Source organism: Dendrobium catenatum, unplaced genomic scaffold (assembly GCF_001605985.2).
Source record: "Dendrobium catenatum unplaced genomic scaffold, ASM160598v2 fragScaff_scaffold_134, whole genome shotgun sequence".
Classification (NCBI taxonomy): domain Eukaryota; kingdom Viridiplantae; phylum Streptophyta; class Magnoliopsida; order Asparagales; family Orchidaceae; genus Dendrobium; species Dendrobium catenatum.
The window spans coordinates 1,445,916-1,469,092 of record NW_021318596.1 but is presented as its reverse complement, the minus strand read 5'-3'; the positions used below and the strand labels follow the sequence as shown (position 1 = coordinate 1,469,092).

At 35.4% G+C, this 23,177-nt stretch overlaps 2 protein-coding genes and 1 long non-coding RNA gene across 8 annotated transcripts in view; 1 reads left to right on the top strand and 2 right to left on the bottom strand.

Annotated features, from left to right (window-relative positions):
• Window positions 1-8,192, bottom strand: part of LOC110111411 (double-strand break repair protein MRE11) — a 56,329-nt gene extending 48,137 nt beyond the window's left edge. For 3 of the 4 annotated variants that reach the window (XM_020843275.2, XM_020843276.2, XM_028700609.1), the window contains exons 1-3: window positions 8,032-8,192; window positions 7,320-7,385; window positions 6,981-7,116 (exon numbers count right to left, since the gene is read on the bottom strand). In XM_020843275.2, coding sequence (XP_020698934.1) covers window positions 6,981-7,116; window positions 7,320-7,321 — 138 coding nt within the window. In that variant the 5' untranslated portion in view covers window positions 7,322-7,385; window positions 8,032-8,192. Of the gene's footprint in view, window positions 1-6,980; window positions 7,117-7,319; window positions 7,386-8,031 lie in introns of those variants that run through there. The other variant, XM_028700610.1, reaches the window with a different exon arrangement.
• A 3,907-nt stretch (window positions 8,193-12,099) lies between these two features.
• Window positions 12,100-14,195, top strand: LOC114581142. Its single transcript, XR_003702985.1, has 2 exons — window positions 12,100-12,484; window positions 13,735-14,195. It is a non-coding gene; the product is annotated as an uncharacterized LOC114581142 (long non-coding RNA).
• Window positions 14,196-14,959: 764 nt separating this feature from the next.
• The window catches only part of LOC110111410 (vacuolar sorting protein 18), a 69,221-nt gene continuing 61,003 nt past the window's right edge, over window positions 14,960-23,177 (bottom strand). Inside the window, exons 19-23 of one of the 3 annotated variants that reach the window (XM_020843274.2) lie at window positions 18,447-18,674; window positions 17,236-17,391; window positions 16,449-16,610; window positions 15,411-15,527; window positions 14,960-15,325 (exon numbers count right to left, since the gene is read on the bottom strand). In XM_020843274.2, coding sequence (XP_020698933.1) covers window positions 15,149-15,325; window positions 15,411-15,527; window positions 16,449-16,610; window positions 17,236-17,391; window positions 18,447-18,674 — 840 coding nt within the window. In that variant the 3' untranslated portion in view covers window positions 14,960-15,148. Of the gene's footprint in view, window positions 15,326-15,410; window positions 15,528-16,448; window positions 16,611-17,204; window positions 17,392-18,426; window positions 18,675-23,177 lie in introns of those variants that run through there. The other 2 variants (XR_003702978.1, XM_028700603.1) reach the window with 2 other exon arrangements.

Here is a 23,177-nt window from a genome sequence, read left to right as displayed (position 1 = left end):
AAAGGCGAAAGACCTGATGAGGTAAGCCTACACTCTTAATTCTAGAAGTTGAGAAATTTGACTCAACCCTGAATGAGAGAACAGCTTCCATTCTAAAAAGTTGGGAAGTTAGACCCAACCTTGAATTGGAAAGTTGAAATGATGCAAAAGCTTATAGCCATTATATAACTTATTTAAAAATGTGGAATAGCTTTGGCAAGATAAATAATACTGCTAAGCACTTTCAGGCTCAATATGATATTTCAATGTGTTTAACTATGTTAGCATTCTTAAGCATTTCTTATTTGTTTATTATTATTTCTTATATATTGCTGGTGTATTTCATTGGGCAATAGCTCATTAACAGTGGTTGTACTGCAGGCAAGGGAAAGGAGCCTGTAGGGCACTAGGCGGGGAGGTGACGTCTGTTTTTTTTTTTTTTGTGTAAATATGTTTTAGGGTACAAAGAGATCTTAGAGGTGATCTGAATAATAACTGTATAAACCTTTTGATATGTAAGTAAAGTTCAAAAGTTTTAGTATAGCTCTGTAATTGTTTTAATTATGTTGATGTTCAGTAGGTAATATTACATGCTTCTTGTTATTAAGTGTGGAGTTTGATATGTTGAAATCCTTCTCTTTTATACTCCAGTTTGTGTTAGAGGGTGATCTAAACTGGGGTGCAACACATCCCAAGGAAGAAAATACATCAACCCTTAGCCTACTTCCCCCATGAATGGACGATCCTGGCACGGTCATGGATTCGTGTATGATCTTCAAGGAAGAGTAAATATCCTCCAGTCTCCCTTCTTCAACCTCAACTTGGAGATCGACGACACTGTGGACGATTACATCGATCGAATATTTTTTACCTTGATGTCGGCCATCCAGGAACACCAAATCTCTGGACAGTGTCGAGTTATTGGACATCCACCAACTTCTTCCCATCCGGCTAATTTAATTATGGGGTTTGTGCCTACAATAAATGATGTAGGCAAGCTTTGGGCTACTTGTTACCTCTTGGTTTTGTCCTTGGGCTGCTTGCTATTTCTCTGTTTGGAGCCTTGGTTGCTCTTGGACTGGGTCTTTGGCTGCTTGGTGTTGAGCTTAAAAATTGGGTTCTACTTAAGTCTAGCTCATTAATGCTTGAGCTAATGTTAGCTCATTAATTGAAAAAGGTATTCTTCTTGTAAGCTCATTAAAATGAGTTATATATCATGTGCCTCTTCCCCTCCCTTTGCCTTCTCGGTTTTCCCTTGCTGGTTGGTTTCCCGTGCCTTGCCTTTGTCTCCTGTGCTGGCTTTTCGGGTCTCTTGCTGGCTTTTCGGGCCTCTTGCTGGCTGGTTTCCCGTGCCTTACTTCTGTTATCTTCTAATCTATAGGAAGAGTCTCTTTTGTTAGCAAAAATTTGGGGCTTGCATCAATTTGGTATCAGAGCGGGTTAGCAAATCCCGGTTTGTTGTGAGTCTGTGGTGTCAAGTGATTCTAAGTTTTTGTTGAGTCTTCTTTAGAAAAAAATAGAAAATAACAAAAAGATTGATTCAGTCAAAGAAGAAAGCAAGCCAGAAGATCTTGAAGTCCCTCTTCCGATAAAAAAGATAGGTTCCAACTGAAGGTGATTCAATAGATTCGCTACAAAACGAGTTGTATAAAATTCAATATCAAATGTTCTTATGTGATGAGAAATACGAGAAAAGGAAGAAATTTCTTCAAGGCCAATTCGAGAACGAGCAAGAAGAAATACTGAAGAAATTCGAGGCAAAGATTCAAGAACTTTATGCGCCTTCTTCACCTCCTTGGAAGATATCTAAATACAACTCATCGGGAGATGAGTTTTTCAAGTAGGGGAGTATCTGATGCATGCAAGGGAGGGGTCAAAACAAAATGGATATTTTGTTTTTTTTTTTTTTTGCTGCTTGTTATCTCTTGGTTTGGGCCTTGGTTGCTTGGTATGGAGCTCAAAATTCTGAATTTTACTTGGTGCTAGCTCATAAATGCTTGAGCTGAAGTTTTAGCTCTATGATTGGGGATTAATTGCACTTCCTAGCTCATTAATTCAAAAAGGTATGCTATTATATCTTGGAGTCATTTTGGAGTGAACTTTTCCCCTTCTCCTCCCTTTGTCTCTTCGGTTTCCTCTTGGCTTTTGTTGTTCTCGTGGCCCCTGGCTGGTTTCCCGTGCTTTGCCCCTTTGTTTCCTGTGCTGGCTGGTTTCCCGAGCTTTGCCCCTTTGTTTCCTGTGCTGACTGGTTTCCCGTGAGCTGCTGTGAGGGGATTTCGGTGGCTACCTCCCTGTTTTTTGTGCAGAAAATATGGTGATGTTTGCTGCCTTTTCAGCTGCTGTTTTGGGCTATTTGGCTGCTGATTTTGGGCAGCCAGCTGGCCCTCATTTGTGGTTTTTTGGGTGATGTTCCTAGCAGCTTTTTGACCTTCTACATCCCCCATTTTAATGGGTTTAATTAATGATTATAGTGGCTGTTTAGCTACCCCTTTTAGCCTATAAATATGTGGTGTTAAAAGAGTTTATAAGAGTGATAAAAAATGTGATTTTTGGAAGCCTAAACCTATGGGTTTCTTCGTGGAAAAGCTTGCGAGCTTGTTCCATTCCTCCCTTCTCCTAGGAAAGCTCGCGAGCTTGTCCTCCTCTTTCGGCTTCTAACCTACTTCTTCTATCCGCAAGGTCCACTTCATCTGTATCTTTCGTCTCAAGGAATGAAATGCAAGTTTAGGACTTTGTTTTTATGTCATAAGTTTGTATGTGTCGTCATTTTTATAATATCAAAGTTGTGTTTTTATATTTTAATGTTTTGTGTGATCTCCACTATTTGTAATTTTATGTTTTAGTGTATTTTTGGTCTCTAAAATGTTGGGGAGACCTACTGTAGTTTTATATGTTTTTTTGCTTGCAAAAATTAGGCTTTCTCCTAACTTTTGCTTGCATCAATTTGGTATCAGAGCGTGGTTGTCGTGTGTGTCTTGGTGTCATGTAAGTTTTGTTTTTCAGTCATGAGTCATGAGTCATGGTCCATGCAATCAGTCTTCGGAAGCCTCAGGACAAGTTCAAATAAAACTCAAGCTTCATCGGAAGATGAATTCTTTCAACTATGGGAGAATTGATGTAGGCAAGCTTTGGGCTACTTACTACCTCTTGGTTGTGTCCTTGGGATGCTTGTTATTTCTCTGTTTGGAGCCTTGGTTGCTCTCGAATTGGGTCTTTGGCTTCTTGGTGTTGAGCTTAAAAATTGGGTTCTACTTAAGTCTAGCTCATTAATGCTTGAGCTAATGTTAGCTCATTAATTGAAAAAGGTATTCTTCTTGTAAGCTCATTAAAATGAGTTATATCTTGTGCCTCTTCCCCTCCCTTTGCCTTCTCGGTTTTCCCTTGCTGGTTGGTTTCCCGTGCCTTGCCTCTTTGTCTCCTGTGCTGACTTTTTGGGTCTCTTGCTGGCTGGTTTCCCGTGCCTTGCCTCTTTGTCTCCTGTGCTGCTTTTTGAGTCTCTTGCTGGCTGGTTTCCCCTGGACTGTTGGGGGGATTTCTGTGGTCTTCTCTCTAATTTCTATGCAGTTTTCCTGCTGCAACTTTTGTTGTCTTTTGGCCTTCTAGTTCTCTTATTTATTAGGTTTTAAATGAAGATTTTAGGGGCTGTTTGGCTGCCCTCTTTCTCCTATAAATACAAGATGTTTTGGGATAGAAAAGAGGTTGAAATAATGAGATTTTTTTGGCCAAAAACCTGAGAGATTTTTCTTTTTGGAAAAGCTTGCGAGCTTGTTCCATCCCTTCTCCTTCTTCTAAAAAAGCTTGCGAGCTTCTCCTTCCTTTCGTCTTGGCTTCTAATCCCCTTCTTCTCTCCGCAAGATCGACGCCATCAGTATCTTTCGTCTCAAGGAATGCAAGTTTAGGGTTTTATAACAAAGTTTGTATGCGTCGATTGTAAGTAATTTTATTTTATAAAAGTGAATTGTTTTTTTATTCAATTGTCATATTTTATATTCTTTTTGAGAAATTTGAGTATTTTCTATTACCTAGGAAAGTTTAGTTTTTGCTCGCAAAAATTTGGGGCTCGCAAAAATTTGGGGCCCTTCCCGAATTTTTGCTTGCATTAATTTGGTATCATAGCAAGTTAGTATATCCTAGGTTATTGAGTTGTGTTGTTATTTGAGTCTTGGTGTCATAAGAGTTTTTTTTTTTTTAGTCTATATGGATAGTCCATGTAATCATCCTTCAGATCAAGATGAGTCCCAAGGAGAATTTGACCCCGCCAAAGTTACAAATGAACCAACTATTCTGGATGTGAAGATTTCAACTATAGAAGGGATTCCATCTCAAGGAAGTTCTACAAATCCAATATAAAACGAGTTGTATAAAATTCAATATCAAATATTCTTATGTGATGAGAAATACGAAAAAATGAAGAAATTTCTTCAAGACCAATTCGAGAAAGAGCAAAAAGAAATCCTGAAGAAATTCGAGGCAAAGATTCAAGAACTTGATGCGCCTTCTTCACCTCCTCGGAAGATATCTAAATACAACTCATCAGGAGATGAGTTTTTCAAGTAAGGGAGTATCTGATGCATGCAAATGTGATTTTTGGAATAAAAAATCTGAGGGTTTTTGTTGGAAAAGCTTGAGAGCTTTGTCCACTTCTTCTTCTCTATCTTGGGATAACTTGCGAGTTACTCCTATCCTTCGTCTTGGCTTCTAATCTAATTCTTTTTCCCGCAAGTATCCACCTCACTTGTATCCTTCTTCTCAAAGCAACGATTGGCAAGCTCCTTTAGGTTTGTTTGTGTCCAAATTTGTAAGGTGTTTGTGTTCAAGAGTTGTAAATGTCTTTATATGATATAAAAGGTGTCTTTTAGTATTTTGTATCTTTTTGTAGTATTTTGTGTATCTTCTATTATCTAGGAATAATCACTTTTGTTAGCAAGAATTTGAGGCCCTCTCCTAATTTTTGCTTGCATCATTTTTGCTTACCAAATTGATGATGCACAAAATACTACAAAAAGTCAGAACTCGACTAGTGGACAGCCCACATCCTCCACATCCAACCGCAGGCATCTCCTCCACACCCAATGCCTCGAACCTCCCATCCCTAGCCGCCGGCCTACCCCTCCCCACCCTCTTGATTCCCCTTTAATTACACCATTACTACTTTCCTAATTTAGCCCAACTCTTATTAGGAATGTTTTCTAATTCAAATTCAAATAAATTTGAATTTTAAATTCCTTCATAAATAGCCTACACCTATTTTTGGAGATCCCTTAATCATCTAAAATCTGAAATTAATTCAAATTTGATTCTCCAATCAACAATTAATGCAAGGGTCCACATACATCGAATGTGGACACCCTTTCCCCCTCTTCCTTTATCTATTTATTTTCTTTTCCCCTTCCTTCACCCTATACTGTCGGCAACCTTCAATCCCTTCCAAAAATTCCGGCCAAGACATCCCCTCTACCAAGACCACCAACCAATCCTAAACCCTCCAACCTCACCACACCCATCGGCCAAGTCCCCTACCTCCCCTCCAAGACCGTCGGATAGCCCACATCCTCCACATCCAACCACCGGCCTCTCCTCCACACCCAAAGCCTTGATCCTCCAATCCCTAGCCGCCGGCCTACCCCTCCCCACCCTCTTGATTCCCCTTTAATTACACCATTACTACTTTCCTAATTTAGCCCAACTCTTATTAGGAAAGTTTTCTAATTCAAATTCAAATGAATTTGAATTTTAAATTCCTTCCTAAATAGCCTATACCTATTTTTGGAGATCCCTTAATCATCTAAAATCTGAAATTAATTCCAATTTGATTCTTTAATCAACAATTAAAGAAATGGTCCACATACATCGAATGTAGACACTCTTTTCCCCTCTTCCTTTAGTCGGCCCCCTCCCTTTCCTTCTCTCTCCAATTAATTCCCCTCTCTATTAATTAACCCCTTAATCCCTCTCTTAAGCCGCCGGCCCCTCCCACCAATTTCACATAATTAATCCCCCATTAAGGGAGATTTGAATTTCAAATACTTCCCTCCTTTCCACCCTTGAAAATCGAACTAAAATTTCAGATTTTAAAATTGTTTCCTCTCCTTTCTCTAACCCTCAAACTGAACTTGGAGGAGCCTCCCTAAGTCTTGGCCAAACCCCCAAGTTCTTATCCCCTCCATCCTCTCTCTTCTCCCTTGCTTCACCTACATCCCAAGGAAGAAAATACATCAACCCTTAGCTTACTTCCCCCATGAATGGCCGATCATAAACACGATCATGGATTCGTATATGATCTTCAAGGAAGAGTAGATATCCTCCAGTTTCCCTTCTTCAACCCCAACTTGGAGATCGACGACACCATGGACGATTACATCGATCGAATACTTTTTACCTTGACATCGGCCATCGAGGAACATCAAATCTCCGGACAGTGGCGAGTTATTGGACATCCACCAACTTCTTCCCCTCCGGCTAACATAATTATGGGGTTTGTACCTACAATAAATCTTGACACAAATCTAAATAAATATTGATCTAAAATTATAATAAATAAATAAAACATAGTCAAAACAAACTAATATATCTTTAAAAAAAAGACTAACACGTCATGGAGGCTTTAAAGGTTGGGGTGGCTTTTCTTGAGCAATTAAGATTCTCTTCTACTTCAGAAAATAATCTCTTAAGAAAATGAAACTAGCAATACTCCGTTTTCAGCTTGATGAAACTGATAGAAATTTCAATAAATTGAAGTTGTGTCCATTAAAAATCTTCTCGGAAGGCAAGGTCCACCCTACACTAAAGAATGGAATTCTGAAATGATTGATAGCATCTTTTCATGTTTCAGTAGTAGACAATACAGAAAAACTGTAACAGAGAACACTAAATGATAATGATAAATAAAGATATCTCACGTCAGATCTTGTGTGAGCCTTGAAGTGGAATATATTTATCTCATACCAGATGTTGGGTAAGTCTTGAAATGGAGTAATATTAGCCTTCTGACAACACATTACCTGTTTTTGTTCGGCTATTGAGCAGATCTCCTCAAAAGCCTGAAATGAATCAAACCGTCGTATTTCATCTTTCTCCATATAACCTAAGTGACAGTCAGTTGCAATGAGCACCCGTAGAGTATTGATCTCGTCATCCCTGAAAAATTGATAACACCGTTAATAGCTAGCTGCTACTTCATAACAAAAAGGAATTTGTAAGCATTTGCAGCATCCATTCGAAACATCTTCATGTAATATATGAGAAAGGAGCAATATTGATTCTGGTGACACCCCAAGTATGTGATAGGAATACTTGAGGGTGTCATTAGCATAGAAAATGCTAGAAATTGCACGACTTACATCTAATCGTCTGATATTAGCAATCAGAGCCTCCAAGTTTGCTGAGATCCTATTAAGATAAGAAAACTGCAAAAAGTATCGTCATACAAGAACATTTGAATTAGAAAAATGTACAAGAAAATATGCGACCAAAATAAAAATATTAATCTCATTCGTGCCATGTTTCCATGGCTCTGAGGTTATCTAGGTAAGGTAACTAAGATTCACATCTATTCAATAAACTTATACTTTTGCCCATTCAAAATTTAATTCTGATATGAGTAGACGGCATTCTGGCCTTCTGGGTAGTATGATTAAAATGAGTAAAAATTCCTACAACAAATCATCGTCATCCCAAGATGACAGATGACAGCAAACAATTAAATAAAAGAAGAGGACAAAGTTCAAGTGTTAACTTAGTAAGTAAAATAATTATTGTCCTTCCCCAGGCCATTCTTCTATCGTTCCATCTCTCTATTTCCAAACTGGCAAGTAGCTGATGAGAAACCAAATAAAACCCTAAATCCCACACTGTTAAGGGAGTAGAAGATAGCAGAACTTCTTAATTAACCCATAAAAAACTAGAAATTCTGGAAATGGACAAATCAAGGAACTCTGCGGATTCAAACTAGAACAGCAGAATAAACATGAGGAGGAAGGCTGAAGCCACTAAAAATACCTTGTAACGAATGCAGTTGAAAAAAAAAGATAAGACTGACGGAGAGAACCTTACCCCAAACTGTTTGATCAGAACTGAAGTAGCTCAAAGCCATTGCCGATCTCATAAGGAGAAAAAAAAAACCTTTATATCTTCGGAGGGAGGCGGGAACTTCCACGAGAAGAAATACCGCGACTGTGTTGAGAACTGTATAGAATACGACATGGTGGACTCTAGAGGTCCGGTCGAATAAAATTTGGGACCGAGATTACTGTTTTTTTTTTTTACTTTTATTAAAAAATTAAAATATTTTTTTAACGAAATCTAATAAGTTGGAATAAAAATAATTTTTTAGTATAAAACTTTCTAATTCAAAAAATTTTTATACTAAAAAATTATTTTAGAAAGCAGTAAAAAAGTTATCCTTGAGATGGCTTTCTTGTGGCTTCTTAAATAGCTTTTTTAATACAAAAATTAAAATTTTTGTATTAAAAAATTACTTTAAGAAGCAATAAAAAAACCGTCTCAAACGAAATCTAAAGCTTAGTTTGGATGACTTTTGGTTCATAAAAATTGTTATAGTTAAAAGAATTTTTTAATGTTTGAAGGGTTTATGAGAGGAAAATAAAATTCCTAAAGATTATTGAACTTTCACTAAGCATTTCTTATTTTAGAGGCATATATGTGGGCTCCGAAAATTCATGCACGGTGCTTTCCATGCCTTTGTTTGTTGGCGGTGAGAGTTTTAATGAATTAGGTTACGGGATAAATTTTCAAATGACAAATTAGATTTTAGATTATACACTATCCGGAGATTTCGACCTCATTTTGTGAGGACTTTATAATCTGAAGTATAGTTTATGTTATCTTATACTACTTTATATTTAATTAATCTAAATATTGTTCAAAATTAAGTCTTAATTTATTAATTAAAATAAAAGAGTCTTAAGAATAATTTATTTGAACTAAATTCATTAAGTGTTTTATGGGAAAAATATTAATTTCTTAATGAATAATAAGATAAAGAATGTTATATCTATTCCTTCTTAATGGCAACAAATATAAGTTTGAATGTATTTTTTAATAATTTTTTTTAAAAGCATATCTCATGATTTATAATTATACTAAAGAAAATGAAAATTTGAGAGTAATTTAATAGCTATTACTAATATGTGCTCCCCATTAAAAAAAAAATAATTTTTGGCTCCACCCCTTGAAGTACCTAGCATATAGTAGCTATGAATTTAGGATTTGGAAGTGAGATTTTTAGAGTTTTCATGATTTAAAATTTATTACTATATGCATATACTTAAAGCGGATGATATGGGAATGATGACGGGCTTGATCATAAATATCAACAAGGTGGATATTGAGTATGATTATAAATCTTAATTATGTTATACATATTGTGAAATATGTGTATAAAAAAAAAATTAATTATTATGATTCAAGACGACGAAGATGATACCCTATATGGGAGGTGGAACAATATATTTTTCTTTGAATATATGTTAGTTGTATAATTCTGATAGTTAATGAGAGAGATAAATTTATGATGTAATTGGTAGGGATGTCAAAATGGCTTTTGGGATCGGATTCGAGTCAAACTTGGAGTTGACTCGGGTTTAAACAGGTCGACTTGAACTCGACCCGTGAGGGTTATAAGGAGGATGACCCGACTTGACTAGTTAACCCATGTGCGGAATGTGCGTACGCGATGTGATTGTGCTGTCTGGGACCTCTGGGTGCAGAGTCAATGGACTGCGGAATTCGGATGCTAGGCAAGACAATGAGAGCAATGCGGGTCCGGATGTGAGGCGATTGGTAAGTGTCCGACTGTCCCAGTACGGTACTACCATTCTAGAAGCCTGAAACTGTGGAACGCGAGTGCATATGTGATGAGTCAGGTGCAATCTGTGTGGATGCACAAACATTTAAAAGGGAGCAGGAAGCTAGCAGAGACAAAGTTGTGCGGGGACGGAAGGTGGGTGGGCAGCCGAGTCAAATTTGGGATACCGTGTTGACCTAGACTCGACCTGTTTTTAAACTAGTCGAAAATTGAAATTCGAACTCGACCCGTTTGTTAAACTGGCCGACCCGAATTAGAATTTTTGGGCCGAGTTATCAGGTCGTGTCAATGATTGACACCCCTAATAATAGGATTTTGAGCATTGGCGAGCGAGGTGATGATTGTTGTGTACTATATCATTTGATTGTTGACATGATATAATTTGTACCTTACCATGGTTGGCATAGGAAAAATATGACATTATATGATAAGATTAGTCAAAATCTAACTTGTTTATATATATATTTCAAATTAATCTAGCTAAAAATGATCGAATAAATATACGTTTGTATTTGATTCATTTAAACATCTAGCTCAAAATATCTGTCCATATTTGATTCATTTTCTTAATAAAAATAAAATTTATTAGCAATCTAAATACAAACTAATCAATAATAATCTTTTATGGCATTCCTATCTCTTAGGATCAATTAAAGAAAATCAATTTATTTCCCATAATTTTTAAAAAAGCACATCTCTTCCTAGCATGAAACTCTAATTAAATATTCATTAAATTAATTGGAGCAGTACAACACTACAACATCACTATCACCCAAAGAGCAGTACAATTAATCATTTATGCTGCTAAGCAACAAGCCTTCATTAAAGTTTCATTTGGGACGATTTTTTTGTTGCTTCTTAAAGCAATTTTTTAGTACAAACAATTTAATTTTTATACTAAAAAATCATTTTGAGAAGCAATAATAAAGCTGCTCCAAACGCAACCTTAGTCATATCTTTTTAGGGAAACCCTTTTTAGGAACATTATTAGGTTCGGACATCGGATGTAGAGATACGTCCGGTGTCCAATAAAATATTGATATGTGGAATGTACACGTGTCCGTGAAATTTTAAGTTAAGCGCTCTAAAAGTGCAGGTAAAACGTAGGTAAATCGCAGTCAAAAAGCGTAATTAAAATGCTGTTCAATCGAAATCAAAACACTGTCCATGTAACAAATTTTAATTGCATATCCGGACCTATTTTTAGATCCGATGTCCGGACCTAATAATTTTCAGTGTCCCAACTTATGCTGCATACATTTCAAATCAATCATTCTATCCAAAATAATGTATGGCTTGAAAATACTTTTTATTAAATTTTATTGCTTTAAACAATTAAAATAATGAGCTGGATATTTCGAAATAATATTCTCATAATCATCAAATTAATGTTAACTCATAATAGTATGCATATATATAAGAAAATATTCATTAATTTTTTTTACAAAGAATTATGAAAATTATGAATGTATATAAAACCAACATTCAACCTTAAAAAATAAATTATGCTGTGATTGGGAATTTAATTTAAGTGAAAAATATATATAATGTTTTTTTACACACTTAGGGTCTTGAATGGTCATATTTCAAATGGAATTTGTTGGAGCTAATTTTATAAATAATTAAATTTTTAATGCCATATGTAAAAATACCCCAAAACAAATTAAAATGTCATATAAAAAACTGGAAATTAACTCTAATGAAAGGCCTCATTTAGAACAATTTTTGTAATACTTTGTAATCTTAGTTTATGTTTGATATTTATTTTTTTCATTGCTTTCAAAAATTTCTTTTGCTATAAAGACATTTTTTTATAACTTAAAAAAAAAACTTTCTTCACAACAATTTTATAATAAATTTTATAAAAAATTGCAGCCGTGCCAAATAGATGAAGTTATTTTGTGCGGATACGGAAGATGTAAGCGAATCAGAGTGCACCACGTCATCATTTGCTGTGTACCGCGGATGTGTACCCGCTGTACATAAGGTACTGTGACGAGTTTTGATTCTCCTCCGGACGGTCTGATGTCCGCACAGAATAGTTTTTTCCCAAATATATCTTAAATTTTCTTCTATCATGTAAAATACTTTTTCTTAAATTGATTTAAGAAAAACATTTTATGCAAGAGAAGAAACAATTCCAAGAAAAAATAAAAATAAAATGATCATAATGGCAGTACAGAAGGTTTCAGAATTTGGTACCAGTATAACATATGCAGTACAAAGGAAAAGCAGTGGAAAGTACTTGATGAACTCCTGATTAAATTCATGACCGAAGGCATATATATATTAATCCATTCTATATAAAAGCAGGAACATGAAGAAGATAGCAAAGGGAAGGGAGGCCTCAAAATCCAAATCCATGAGAGCATTCGAAATACAGATCAAAGGCATATTTGAGGGCAGCGTTGATGAGATCCACATCTGTAGCTCCATCTCCTTCGCTTCAGGATAAAGAATGTTGGGATCTTGTCATCGCTGCACTCAATCATGACTTTGATCTGTTCAGTGACATGGTTTCATTTAGGTTTTTCAGTTGCAGAATCTATTTAGAGATTAAGTTCTTTTATTCTTGCAGAATGTTTTTATGCTTAGCTTGGGTACAGACAATGGGAGCTCAGCTGACGAAGACTCGGTTGCCTGAGCATGGCCATGAGTTGCAAGCTGAAAAGAATGCAGGTAACGGTTCTTTCTTACATTGCTCAAAGCTTTCTCCACCACTTCTGCAAGCTTCCAACAAGCTATATTCCTCTCTTGCATTTAAACCAGCTCTCTACATTTCTTCCTATATTGCAGAACTCTCAGATGCCACTAAGGCTTTGTTTTTGACGGTTTTTTTATTGCTTCTTAAATTTTAATTTTTTATTAAAAAATTATTTTAAAAAATAGTGAAAAAGCCGTGCCAAACGAAACCTAAACTTCTCCTCCCCATTCCATGCAACATGCCCATTTAAGATATATGGCATGCTAATATTTTGATAAGCTAAGAGATGGTTATAATAGTTCATATTCTAAGAATGTTATTAATATTAGGATTACTAGCTCTATGTTATAACCTAATGTTCTATGAATAATTGTAGTTTATTCTTCTTGTGAGAAAGCTATAAAAAAAATGCTATTATACATAAATAAGTATTGTCTTGGGCTGTTGTATATGAAAAAAGTGATGTAAGAAAGTCTTGTTTTATCTATTTGTTTTGAAAACTTTTTTATTTTTGTGGAAATAAAGTAACAAGATAATACTTTTCAATTCTATCCATCAACTTTTTTTTTTAGAATGAATGTATCTATTCGTTGCCACTCCAAATGGAGCTCTTGACGGTGTAACTAATCCCTTTACTGAATCTAACAAAGCCACCCACCGGCATCGGACCCACAGTTACTTTGCCTCATTGAAGAGGCGAGACCGTAGTAGAGGGTATTCGAACCTAGAATGGGGGGTTCCAACATTGCTTGCCCACCAACCATCCTAAGCCTTGATGAGTCTACCCATCATTTCATTTGATCATGGCTTCTTGTCATTACTCTCATAAGATTAGTTGAGCAGATTAGTCAAGAATGTAATAAAGTGATATCAGAATTTTAGAAGAGCATTAAATAAGAGAAAAATAGATTATGGTAGAGCTGTGAAATCCTTTAAGTAAGAAGAAGTTAAACTTTTAAACATCAAGATGTTTTTTTAGTGTAATAATTAAAATTTCATCAAGAAAAATCAAACTTAAGCTTGCTCATGCCAGAACAATTCTAACATTAATGATCTCCTTATAAATTACACCAACGGGATAAAAATGTAAAGTCATTAGGCCAAAACAAACAATACCTCAATAGCTAAGAGTTTGTGCTATTACAAAAGGTGACCACACAATGTTCAATTAATTTACATTAATTTGTATTTTGTATTTGAATATACTAATATTTGATCATTTTAGGTAATGGACAATAGAGGACATGACGTTTGAGATGAAGCAAGTTTAAAGCATGAATATGTGGATCACACTTGGTAAAATTATTCTGTTTGTATATGGACGTTGTCAGGTGGTGAATCAGAATGAGCCACACCCCTTGTTTTGTTGTGTACCACGATTGTGTACCGCTATGTATCGAGTGATGTAGCGCATTCTGATTCACCTCTGAATAATCCAGCGTCCACACAAAATAATTTCTCTCACACTTTACCCCCTCAAACTACACAAGCGCAGGGTAAACAAGGCAAGGCTTATTTTAATGATCACCCAATTAGTAATATTGTTTGACAGGAATTTGTGAGTTATTTTAAGAACGTTTTGTTCTTTTCTCAGTGTGCTTTTAATATGCATAATGAACTAAAAATCATCTGATTTAGTATGGGAATCATTGTATTATAACATAAGGCAAGATTTTTCTGGTTGAACAACATGTACCTAAAATCATAGCAATGGAGGAACAAAGGTGATATATGCTTTAGAAAACAGTCAGATATTCTATTGAAGATTACTTAATTTATTTAAAATATAATTAGTTTAAGGAATTGAATAAGGCTACATGCCTATTTAAAAATAATCAAATAATTAGTTCAAGCTATAAATTAAGAAAGAAAGAGGAAGAAGTTTGTACTCATCATAACAGAATTTTTAAGAAATCTTATTCTTGTAATTCTTATCACAATAGCTCAGCTCTTCTTGATCTGTTAGTTTAAAATTTTGACTATCAACAAAAATCTTGAGCTCAAATCTTACGTATAAAAGTAATTGTCATAATGGAGGTTTACAACAATTTTATCGTAGTATTGGGAATGCTATTGGGTATTATTGTATGTTATAGTCAGACATTGTTTTCTATGCAAGCTATCAAAACATTTTGGTTGAGATTATTCAAATAATGCTTATTATGTTTCAAGAAACTCATTTAGGATCCGCTCAGGACGATTTAGGTTTCATTTTGGGACGGCTTTCTTTATGTTTCTTAAAGCAGCTTCTTAGTATAAAAATTAAAAAAATTTGTAGTAGGAAGCTGCTTTAAGAAGCAGAAAGAAAACCGTCTCAAACGAAGCCTTAATTTTTAATAAAAAGTGCTTGTCCAATTACTGTATATATATATATATACTCCTTCGATGTTATCCCAAGGAGGATCTGCCCAAAAAGCAATAGTACAATCAAGAGAAGAAGAGCTGTTCAAGAAGCAAATAAAAGTGGCCTTCCTCCATATCTACAACTCAAGTTCGGGTGAAACAAGAAAGACAACATGTAGCAATCGAAAAATTCGTTAAAAATATTGTAACAAGTGAGGTAAGTTTATGTGTAGATCCAAAATTAGAGAAGCCTGAACTCCAACTATGGGTTTTACCAAATTACATGGCAGCTTCAGTCATATTGACATCGACATTGGCAGAATTTTCTGAGTGACAACCTGGGGCTTAATCTGCCAAGAAGCAACCAGCTCTGACTCTTCAGGCAAGATGAACGGTTTGGAGATATCTCTGATCATTAATTCACCACAAAAGGGGCACTCACTAGCTACAGCCTCATCCAATTGCGACCGCAACTGCCATAGTGATTTGAATCCATAAATAAGCATCCAGACCAAACAAAAATCCAATTTAATGCATTAAATTTTACACCATACTGACATTGTTGGCAGATATTGTGCTTGCAATAGAATCTCCACTGGTACTAGTGCCTGCATCCTTCGTTACCTTCCCATCAAGCAGACTGATCTGCTTCTGAAGTTCCAGTATTTGTTCTGCCTAATACCAGCATATAATTCAAGAAAGTTTACGAAGAATTCAAACTAGGATTTATTAGTTGCCATTGAAAGGCCAATGCAAGAGTTTAGTATCTACTACCGCTGCAAATAAAATTTGGCTACATTCAATGACAGGAACCAGTGCGAACAAGAGTCAAATTATCTTAAAAATGCTCAATGCAAAGTTATCGAATTAAAGCTCAGATAACGCCAGGCAGTCAAAGCCCTTCCCAATTTAAATTTCGGATCCTTTTCTCATTTGTTCTACAAATCTACTTTAATTGAAGAATTCGTGCAACTAAGGCTTCGTTTGGGACGGCTTTCTTACTGCTTCATAAAAAAACTTAGTACAAAAATTAAAAAATTTATGCTAAAAAGTTGGTTTAAGAAGGAGAAAGAAAGCCGTCTCAAACGAAGCCTAAGTGATTGATCTAATGCTTTATTACAAAGGTACAGGGTGGCTAAAAAATCTATGGAAGCCTTGAGCTTTTTCTCGACTAAAAAAAATTGAAAAAATGCAATAGAATTGTATGTGTTAATTAGGTAACATATGTGTTAATTAGTTAACTTGTTTTTAGACTGATCTAGAGGCACCAGCATATGGTAGAGAGCTGTGGATTTAAAATTCAGAACAAGGCCCAATAACAAAATACAGGAATGTTCATAACCAAGCAAGCACAATGAAATAGAACTTACGATACAGAAAAGTTATTTGACTTTGACATCTGCAGAAGATGAATTATAAAGTCCAAAGACTGATAAATATCAAAGTGTAAAACAACAAAGTTAAACCAAATTTTCCAAAGGTTGAACAAAAAATCTTTAATTTTAAGAAGAAAAGCTGAAATTCATGGAACAAGACTAAAAATGAAAAGTTGACTACAACATATTTTTTTCGGTGTTCGTAAATCATTTTACTTACTTGACTTTGAGAAGAACACTGGGTGACATGAGTTATCAGGCATTGTGCATGGAACGAATGTCCACAAGGGAAAACATAAAAAGGAGTCATTGGTCCAACTGGCAGATAACCTCTTCTCATCTGATGAGCCCCTCCAGTGGATAATATTTTACGTTTACAAACCTGATAAAACATTGTTCATGTTAGAGAAAGATTAGCTGTTCCTCTAAGATACAATTCACTTTTTAAGAACTGGCGATTCTACTGCTTGCACCTAAAAGTACCATCTAGTTTTTCATAAATTAATTTGATCCTAAATTCAATTAAAAAAAAACATGAGAAGCAAAGCTAAAATTAAGATTATCGTCTTGAGAACTAGGATTACCGGTTTATGTTTTTGTACATGATGTGCAAAAGCCTTTTCCAATCATCAATGCGGGAGAAATTATTCCGTGCTGAGTCCGGATGGGAAGAACCGTCCGGATTGTGAGTTTACATATTGTGTATAAAAAGTTGATGTACAGTGTATAAATGTGTACACTGTGTACACTCATATGTCTGAACGGTTCTTCCCATCCGAACTTCGCACGGAATAATTTCTCTCAAAGCAGATAGTCAACATCAAGGCAGTGCAAGTACGCATTCACCACGGTAAATAAAGCAAGATATTCTACATACTCCAGAGAGAAGGAAAAGGAATATGAACTTCTGAAGAGTAATTACAGTATGCATGTTATGATTTAAAATAGATCGATAAATAATAATGTACAAATCGGCAGTATAACAAAGATAAAAGTTTGGTTAATACTCCACATTCTTCATCACGTTCAACAACAGCATATCTTTGAGCAAGGGCGGTGATATCACTCCTTATGTTATCAGCACCACGTGTAGCATCATTCATTTCCTGTTTTAGTAACTCAATCTGTTTGTTGTAGTCCGCCAGTGACGAGCAAATTGCTTCCTGCAATTAGTAAAGAAAGAAATATTGAACATATATGGACCAAGATTGCCTTCACAGAAGTGACTTTAAGAGTCTAAACCAGCAAATTGTTAAATCGAAATTCACAGAATTATAATAGAAAATTTTACTTCATGCTAAACAGCAAGAGTGATCCTGGATCTACTCCGTACAAAGAAAAATGTTTATTCAAATACCTTAAAAATTCTATAGCCGCCCAAGCCCCAAGACTTTTGAGTAGATTCACCGGTTAAGGATACTGGAGAAATTCATTCAAGTGCTAAGGTACAAAGACTTTAAGCATGTAGAGCGATGCTTTTAGTTAGATTTTATGTAAGTGTAGCACCGATGCATTTTGTAATTCTAATGGTTGGGTTAAGAAAGGAGTTTTAGGCTTTGTTTGGAAAGAATTTCTTACTACTTAAAACAGCTTTCAAGTACAAAATTTGTAACTTTTGTACTAAAAAGCTGTTTTAAGAAGCAATAAGAAAGCCGTCCTAAACGAAGCCTTAGTTTCTTGCACATCGTAATCTATAGAGTTGTGAAGGTACAGATTTTAAGCATATATACACAATGTACCTTAGATTTAGCCTTTCCGATCGTTTTCAAAACTCTATTTTCTGAACTTTGGTTTTTCAAGATCAAAAGTGATGACAAAATCTATATGCATAAATAAAACATGCCCACAAACATATCATGAAACAAATCAAGTGAAACAGTAAATTATAAACATATTGAAACTGACATAAATTGTAACCATCAACTTCCTGAACTTTAAACAGTAATGAATGCTAGAAGTTTTTGATTTATTTATTGCTAGATATAAAACAAACTACCATTGCAGGCTACCCTTATCTAACCAGCTAGAATATGCAAAGAAATGTGATAGCACCTAACCAGCTAGAATATGAAAAAGAGAAAAGTGATAGCACCGCTCCGAACAATGCTTAAGGCAACTTGTTTTATATTGTATATTACGTAAAAGCCCTAAGGTTTCAATTCATAGCTCATGCAAATGTTACTCAGAAAATACATGACCTGAAGTTTTGGAACCATACTTTAAAATCATCAATAAGTGCGAAGTCTGGGAAAAATGGAAGAATATCCTCAATCTTCAGAAGCCCATCTGTTTCCTTCAGAAATGCAATTGCCTTTCTTATATTCTCCCTCTTGATTCCTTTTTCCAACTGAATCACATGCTTAGCCACCATAAGCCATAGCTTCTTCCTCAGATCCTCATCATCCTCAACTTTATCTGCTTCAGCCATTGCGAGCTCTGGGTCTACCTAGTGGACCAATTTACAGTGAAATGACTAGAAACAGCAAGATAACATAAATATTGAACCAAAATAGTCTGTATAAATTATTCAAAGAAGTTGAAAATGATGGAAGTAATAGAAAATAACAAATGAAAGAACTTGCACAATGAAACATACAATTACAAAGGTGTATGGAAACCCCAAAAACCAATAAACTACTTATACTCGTGGATTCATCAGAAAATTATAGGGCCATCAGAAGGTCGATAACCATTAACACGTGTTATGCCCAGCCACTAATAGGGGGGTCAACTGCTAGAACATCTCCCAAAAAAAGAAGATTATGGGGCATCTTATGAAACAAATCTGGCACAAACAACTGACAGGGAAGAATTTAAAAAGAAGTGAGCAACCGAAAGAAAAAAAAATACCAGGAACCTACACTTTTTTGGAAGAACTAAATAATTTTGTATCTCTCAGTAAATTCATGTTCTTTGTTTGCAGCGTTCTAAACATGGGTAAAGAAAATACATCACAAATTGAAGCCATGCTGTCATAACATCCAAAACAAAAGGAAGCTAAAAAAGAAAGACAACAAAGCACGTGCTAGAATTAGGCAACAGTACAATTATAGAATTAGGCACTAAAAACTCTCATAAGCTTTTGAAGCATCTACTTGGCTGAAGTTGATGTGAAACGTACTACAACACTACTTGACCACCCATAAGGGTATAAAGGGAAAAACAACAATATAAAATAAACTAGTACAAAAACATATAAATAAATAACTAAAAAAAAATCGTAGCCGTTGATCTCCGATGTCCTCATCAGAAGTTGGTTAGAAAGTGTTGGCCTGGATAATCATTTCAAGATCAAGGATCCATAACACTACCTGACATCCCAGAAACAACCTACTGCCAAACCTATTTGAGTTCACTTATAGTGCCGTAGTTTATTATTTTGCATGTATGGTTTCGTTTGAGTCATTCTTTGGTCTATTGCACTTTTCTGAAAATAAATCTTTTAAGGGATCATTTTTCATGCTGCACATTAACTATTATAATAATTAAATAACTATTATTGAAGGTTGAAGATTACCAAATGAATACAAGAATTCCTTGCCATTAGAAGACGCTAGTTGCTTTACACACCACGCCCATGGCTTCATGTTGTGTGCTGCTTCCTTGAATGATTCAAGAGTTGTTCGAGATAGTGGGTTCTCCGTTTCATAGCAACATATCTTCCTTTTCACTCCATAGTTCCTTCTTTCAATGTTTCTACACTGTTTACTTGACTTTTTCCCTTCGCCAAGCTTCCACTGCCTATTTTTCTCTGCTTAAATGCTTATATTGCTTCTAGCCACTATTCTTTCAGAGTGTTGGACAAAACCATGTGAATTTTGTACTGAAGTCTCCCTTCATTCCGCAGATTTAGACAACAACTACTGCAGGCTATTCTGACACTCCCGCTCCCTATCAGATATCTTTTTAACCTGATCTCATTACCCTGATCATCTTCCAGCCCTGCTTTCACCTAATATTCCCCTTCAATTTTCCTCAATGGCCTACACAATCTCGAAAAGAAATCAAACTTTGATTTTCAATTCATATGCTGCATAAAATTTTGGTATCAGAGCAAAAATGCTTCTATCACAAGTTTTTGTGACACGCTACTGTGCTGAAAAATAGTGCAGCGTCCACTGAAAATCATAAGTTCTTAACCATTTGAACTAAACAGCAATAACAAATCTTCAAGCCTCCACATGCCACCTAAAATCCTCTAAAACTAATTCGTAGCATCAACTGTCCATCTTTGGGAGAAAATTTGAGCTTGGACAACAGCTCCTTGCTGTTCAAAGCTGACAACTATGATTGCTCAAGAAAAATGGCGCTAGGCATAAATCTCGTTTTGCAGACTTAGGATTTTATTCTCCTAAGGCAAATTGATTTGTAGTTAACTATATTTCCCGTAATGATTGTATCAGGGTTTATTTAATTTTGGGGTCCTTACTTCCTATGAGCGCAAACCCTCATAATTAATTACCCCTCCTACTTCATAGAAGAGAATTCTCGATTAAAAATGAATTAGCTTTAGAATGTTCTAGTCTCGTTTGTTGGGCGATGGAGTTATCAAAATCCTATGGTTCTTTTGTCCCGGAAATACCTTTCATTATATCAACACTAACAATCATTGATCATAGTGTCCAAAGAATCTGATTAGCAGCCATGGATTGCCTCCTCTCAGAGATTCCGAGTAAACATAAGTGGTTAATATAAGTTGTAGTTTTATGGTGGTTTGGGTTTTGCATCTATTAGAATACCCATCCGATATGTTGAATTTAGTTCGGGGCTTATGGCTAAACTTAGTAGTTGCACATAGGTTTGGTTTAGGATGGCGCTTACAACTCCATTTAGGAGTTGCTAGGTTGTTTGAGTTTGGTTCGGGGGTTATGACTTCCCTTGAAAGTTGCCAGCAGTTTTAATTTGGGTCGGAGCTTATGGTTGCACTTAGGAGTTGCTCGTAGGTTTAATTTTTAGTCGGGGCTTACGACTCCACTTAGAAGAAGCATGCACGGATGGTTGAAGGGGATTCGTGAACGTGAGAGACGGAGGCAGTGCAGGCAGCACAATTGAACGGGGCGATCTTGCGGGAGAAGCAGATGCAGGAGGAGCAGGTGCGGTAGGTGAGCCAGAGCGTGCAATCACACAGGACAGGCGTGGGTGTTTGGTGTGATCAGGTGAACGGAGGCAGGGGTTCTCATGGGTGGCCATGCATGTGGACAGTGGGCCGGACTGGAGTGGTAGGAGGATCCAGAGCACACAGAAGAACCAGAGACATAATATAGAGTGTAAGTCGTTTTTTTTGTTTTGGTTTCTTTGCCCTTTTTATTGATTAAGTTGCCGAAGGATTGTCTTTTTCAAGAGCAATGCATTTGTTCGCTAAATATCTGAACAACGCATCTTTTTTTTATTTGATTTCTTTTTTTTTAATTAGTCAACAAACCACCGATATAGAGTTGTTTTACATCAGCACCATTCCAAACAAGAAATCTATAATATTGCATTTCCGCAGTGATCAAGACTCCATGTAGTAATTTTTTTCATAGCTACTATGACTTAGGTTTCTTGTTCTCTAACAAGACTTAAAAATAGTCCCTATCTAAGAAAAACTCAATTAAAGTGAGAGAATAAGCATCCCTTGCAAGACCACTTGTTATCTAGCGTATGTGAACATAAAAAATATGTAAAATTAATGGAAGTTGATGAAGCGCATAAGGCATTAGTTTGGCTAAACTAATGGCCTCATTCACAAGTATTCCATATATGTAACATTTTTATATTTTCATGCAAATGTTCAAAACTTTACTTCATTATTTCCTTGTTACATACTTGCCTTAATATTGTGAAGTGTAGGAAAACAAAGAACAATTATATGTACATTGGGACAAATTATCACCAACCTGCAACAACAATAACAACAAGCCTAATTCCCACTATGTGGCATTGACTACATGAATCATTTTGGACACAATGAATCATTTTTCTCCATTGTGTCCAATTAAGAGTCAAATTCTCATTTTAATCTAATAAAAAGAAATGACATTTTTAATACTTTCCAAAAAAGTCTTTTTAGGTATATCTCTACCAACATAGGCCGGATCTAATACCATATACTCTCCTAATAGGGCCATTAGAAGGTCGGTGTTTTATGCATGATAATTTAATACTATCATACATTCTTGCTTGGGGTGATGACCTCCTCATGAGTAAAATAGGCATTTTGAGCAAGTTAGGACTAACCATGGAGGAAGGAGTATGATGATGTAGCTTCTCCATAAAGATTTAAGATGACTTTAAGATAGTTTCTCTTTGAAGATTTAATGTGGTCTTAATGTAGCTTCTTCTTCTTGAAGATTTAGAGTAGACATGAAGTAGTTTCTCCATGAAGACTCTTAATATGAAAAAAATAAAAGATAATGATGCTAATATTTTGTATTCCATATTTCATGTAATTATGCAGTTGGCCAGGAACATTTATGTATGTCTTTTTATGTTCTCATGTAACTCGATTCATATGTTTGTTCATGTTCTTCAAAATGTACAAACATATAAATAATCATATAAAGTTAGGTTGTGCGCATCATATTTTGAATGAAAAGTGACAAACTCTCGTTGTTAGTTATATGCCTTTTATCTTGTATTCATGTCTATCCTATAAAGTGAGAATAAAGTTTGCTAGTGCATGAGGTGAAGCTATAATGTTTTTGAGAAGTTCCTTCATATCCATGACTTATTTATATGATGCTTCAAAGTTCAAATAAAGCTCTATTGCGAAGTATATATTTATTTACATACTAAAGTAGTTTTACAACTTCCTAATCATTATGAGATCAAGCACATTATCACAGTTATCGTGGGTCCATCTGTCATACCCAAATGTTCAAACAAAAGTACAATTTATGGTTGCTATCCTGAAATAGTAATTTCTACAAAAGGTATTCAATTTATTACATTAATTAGTAGTTAATTA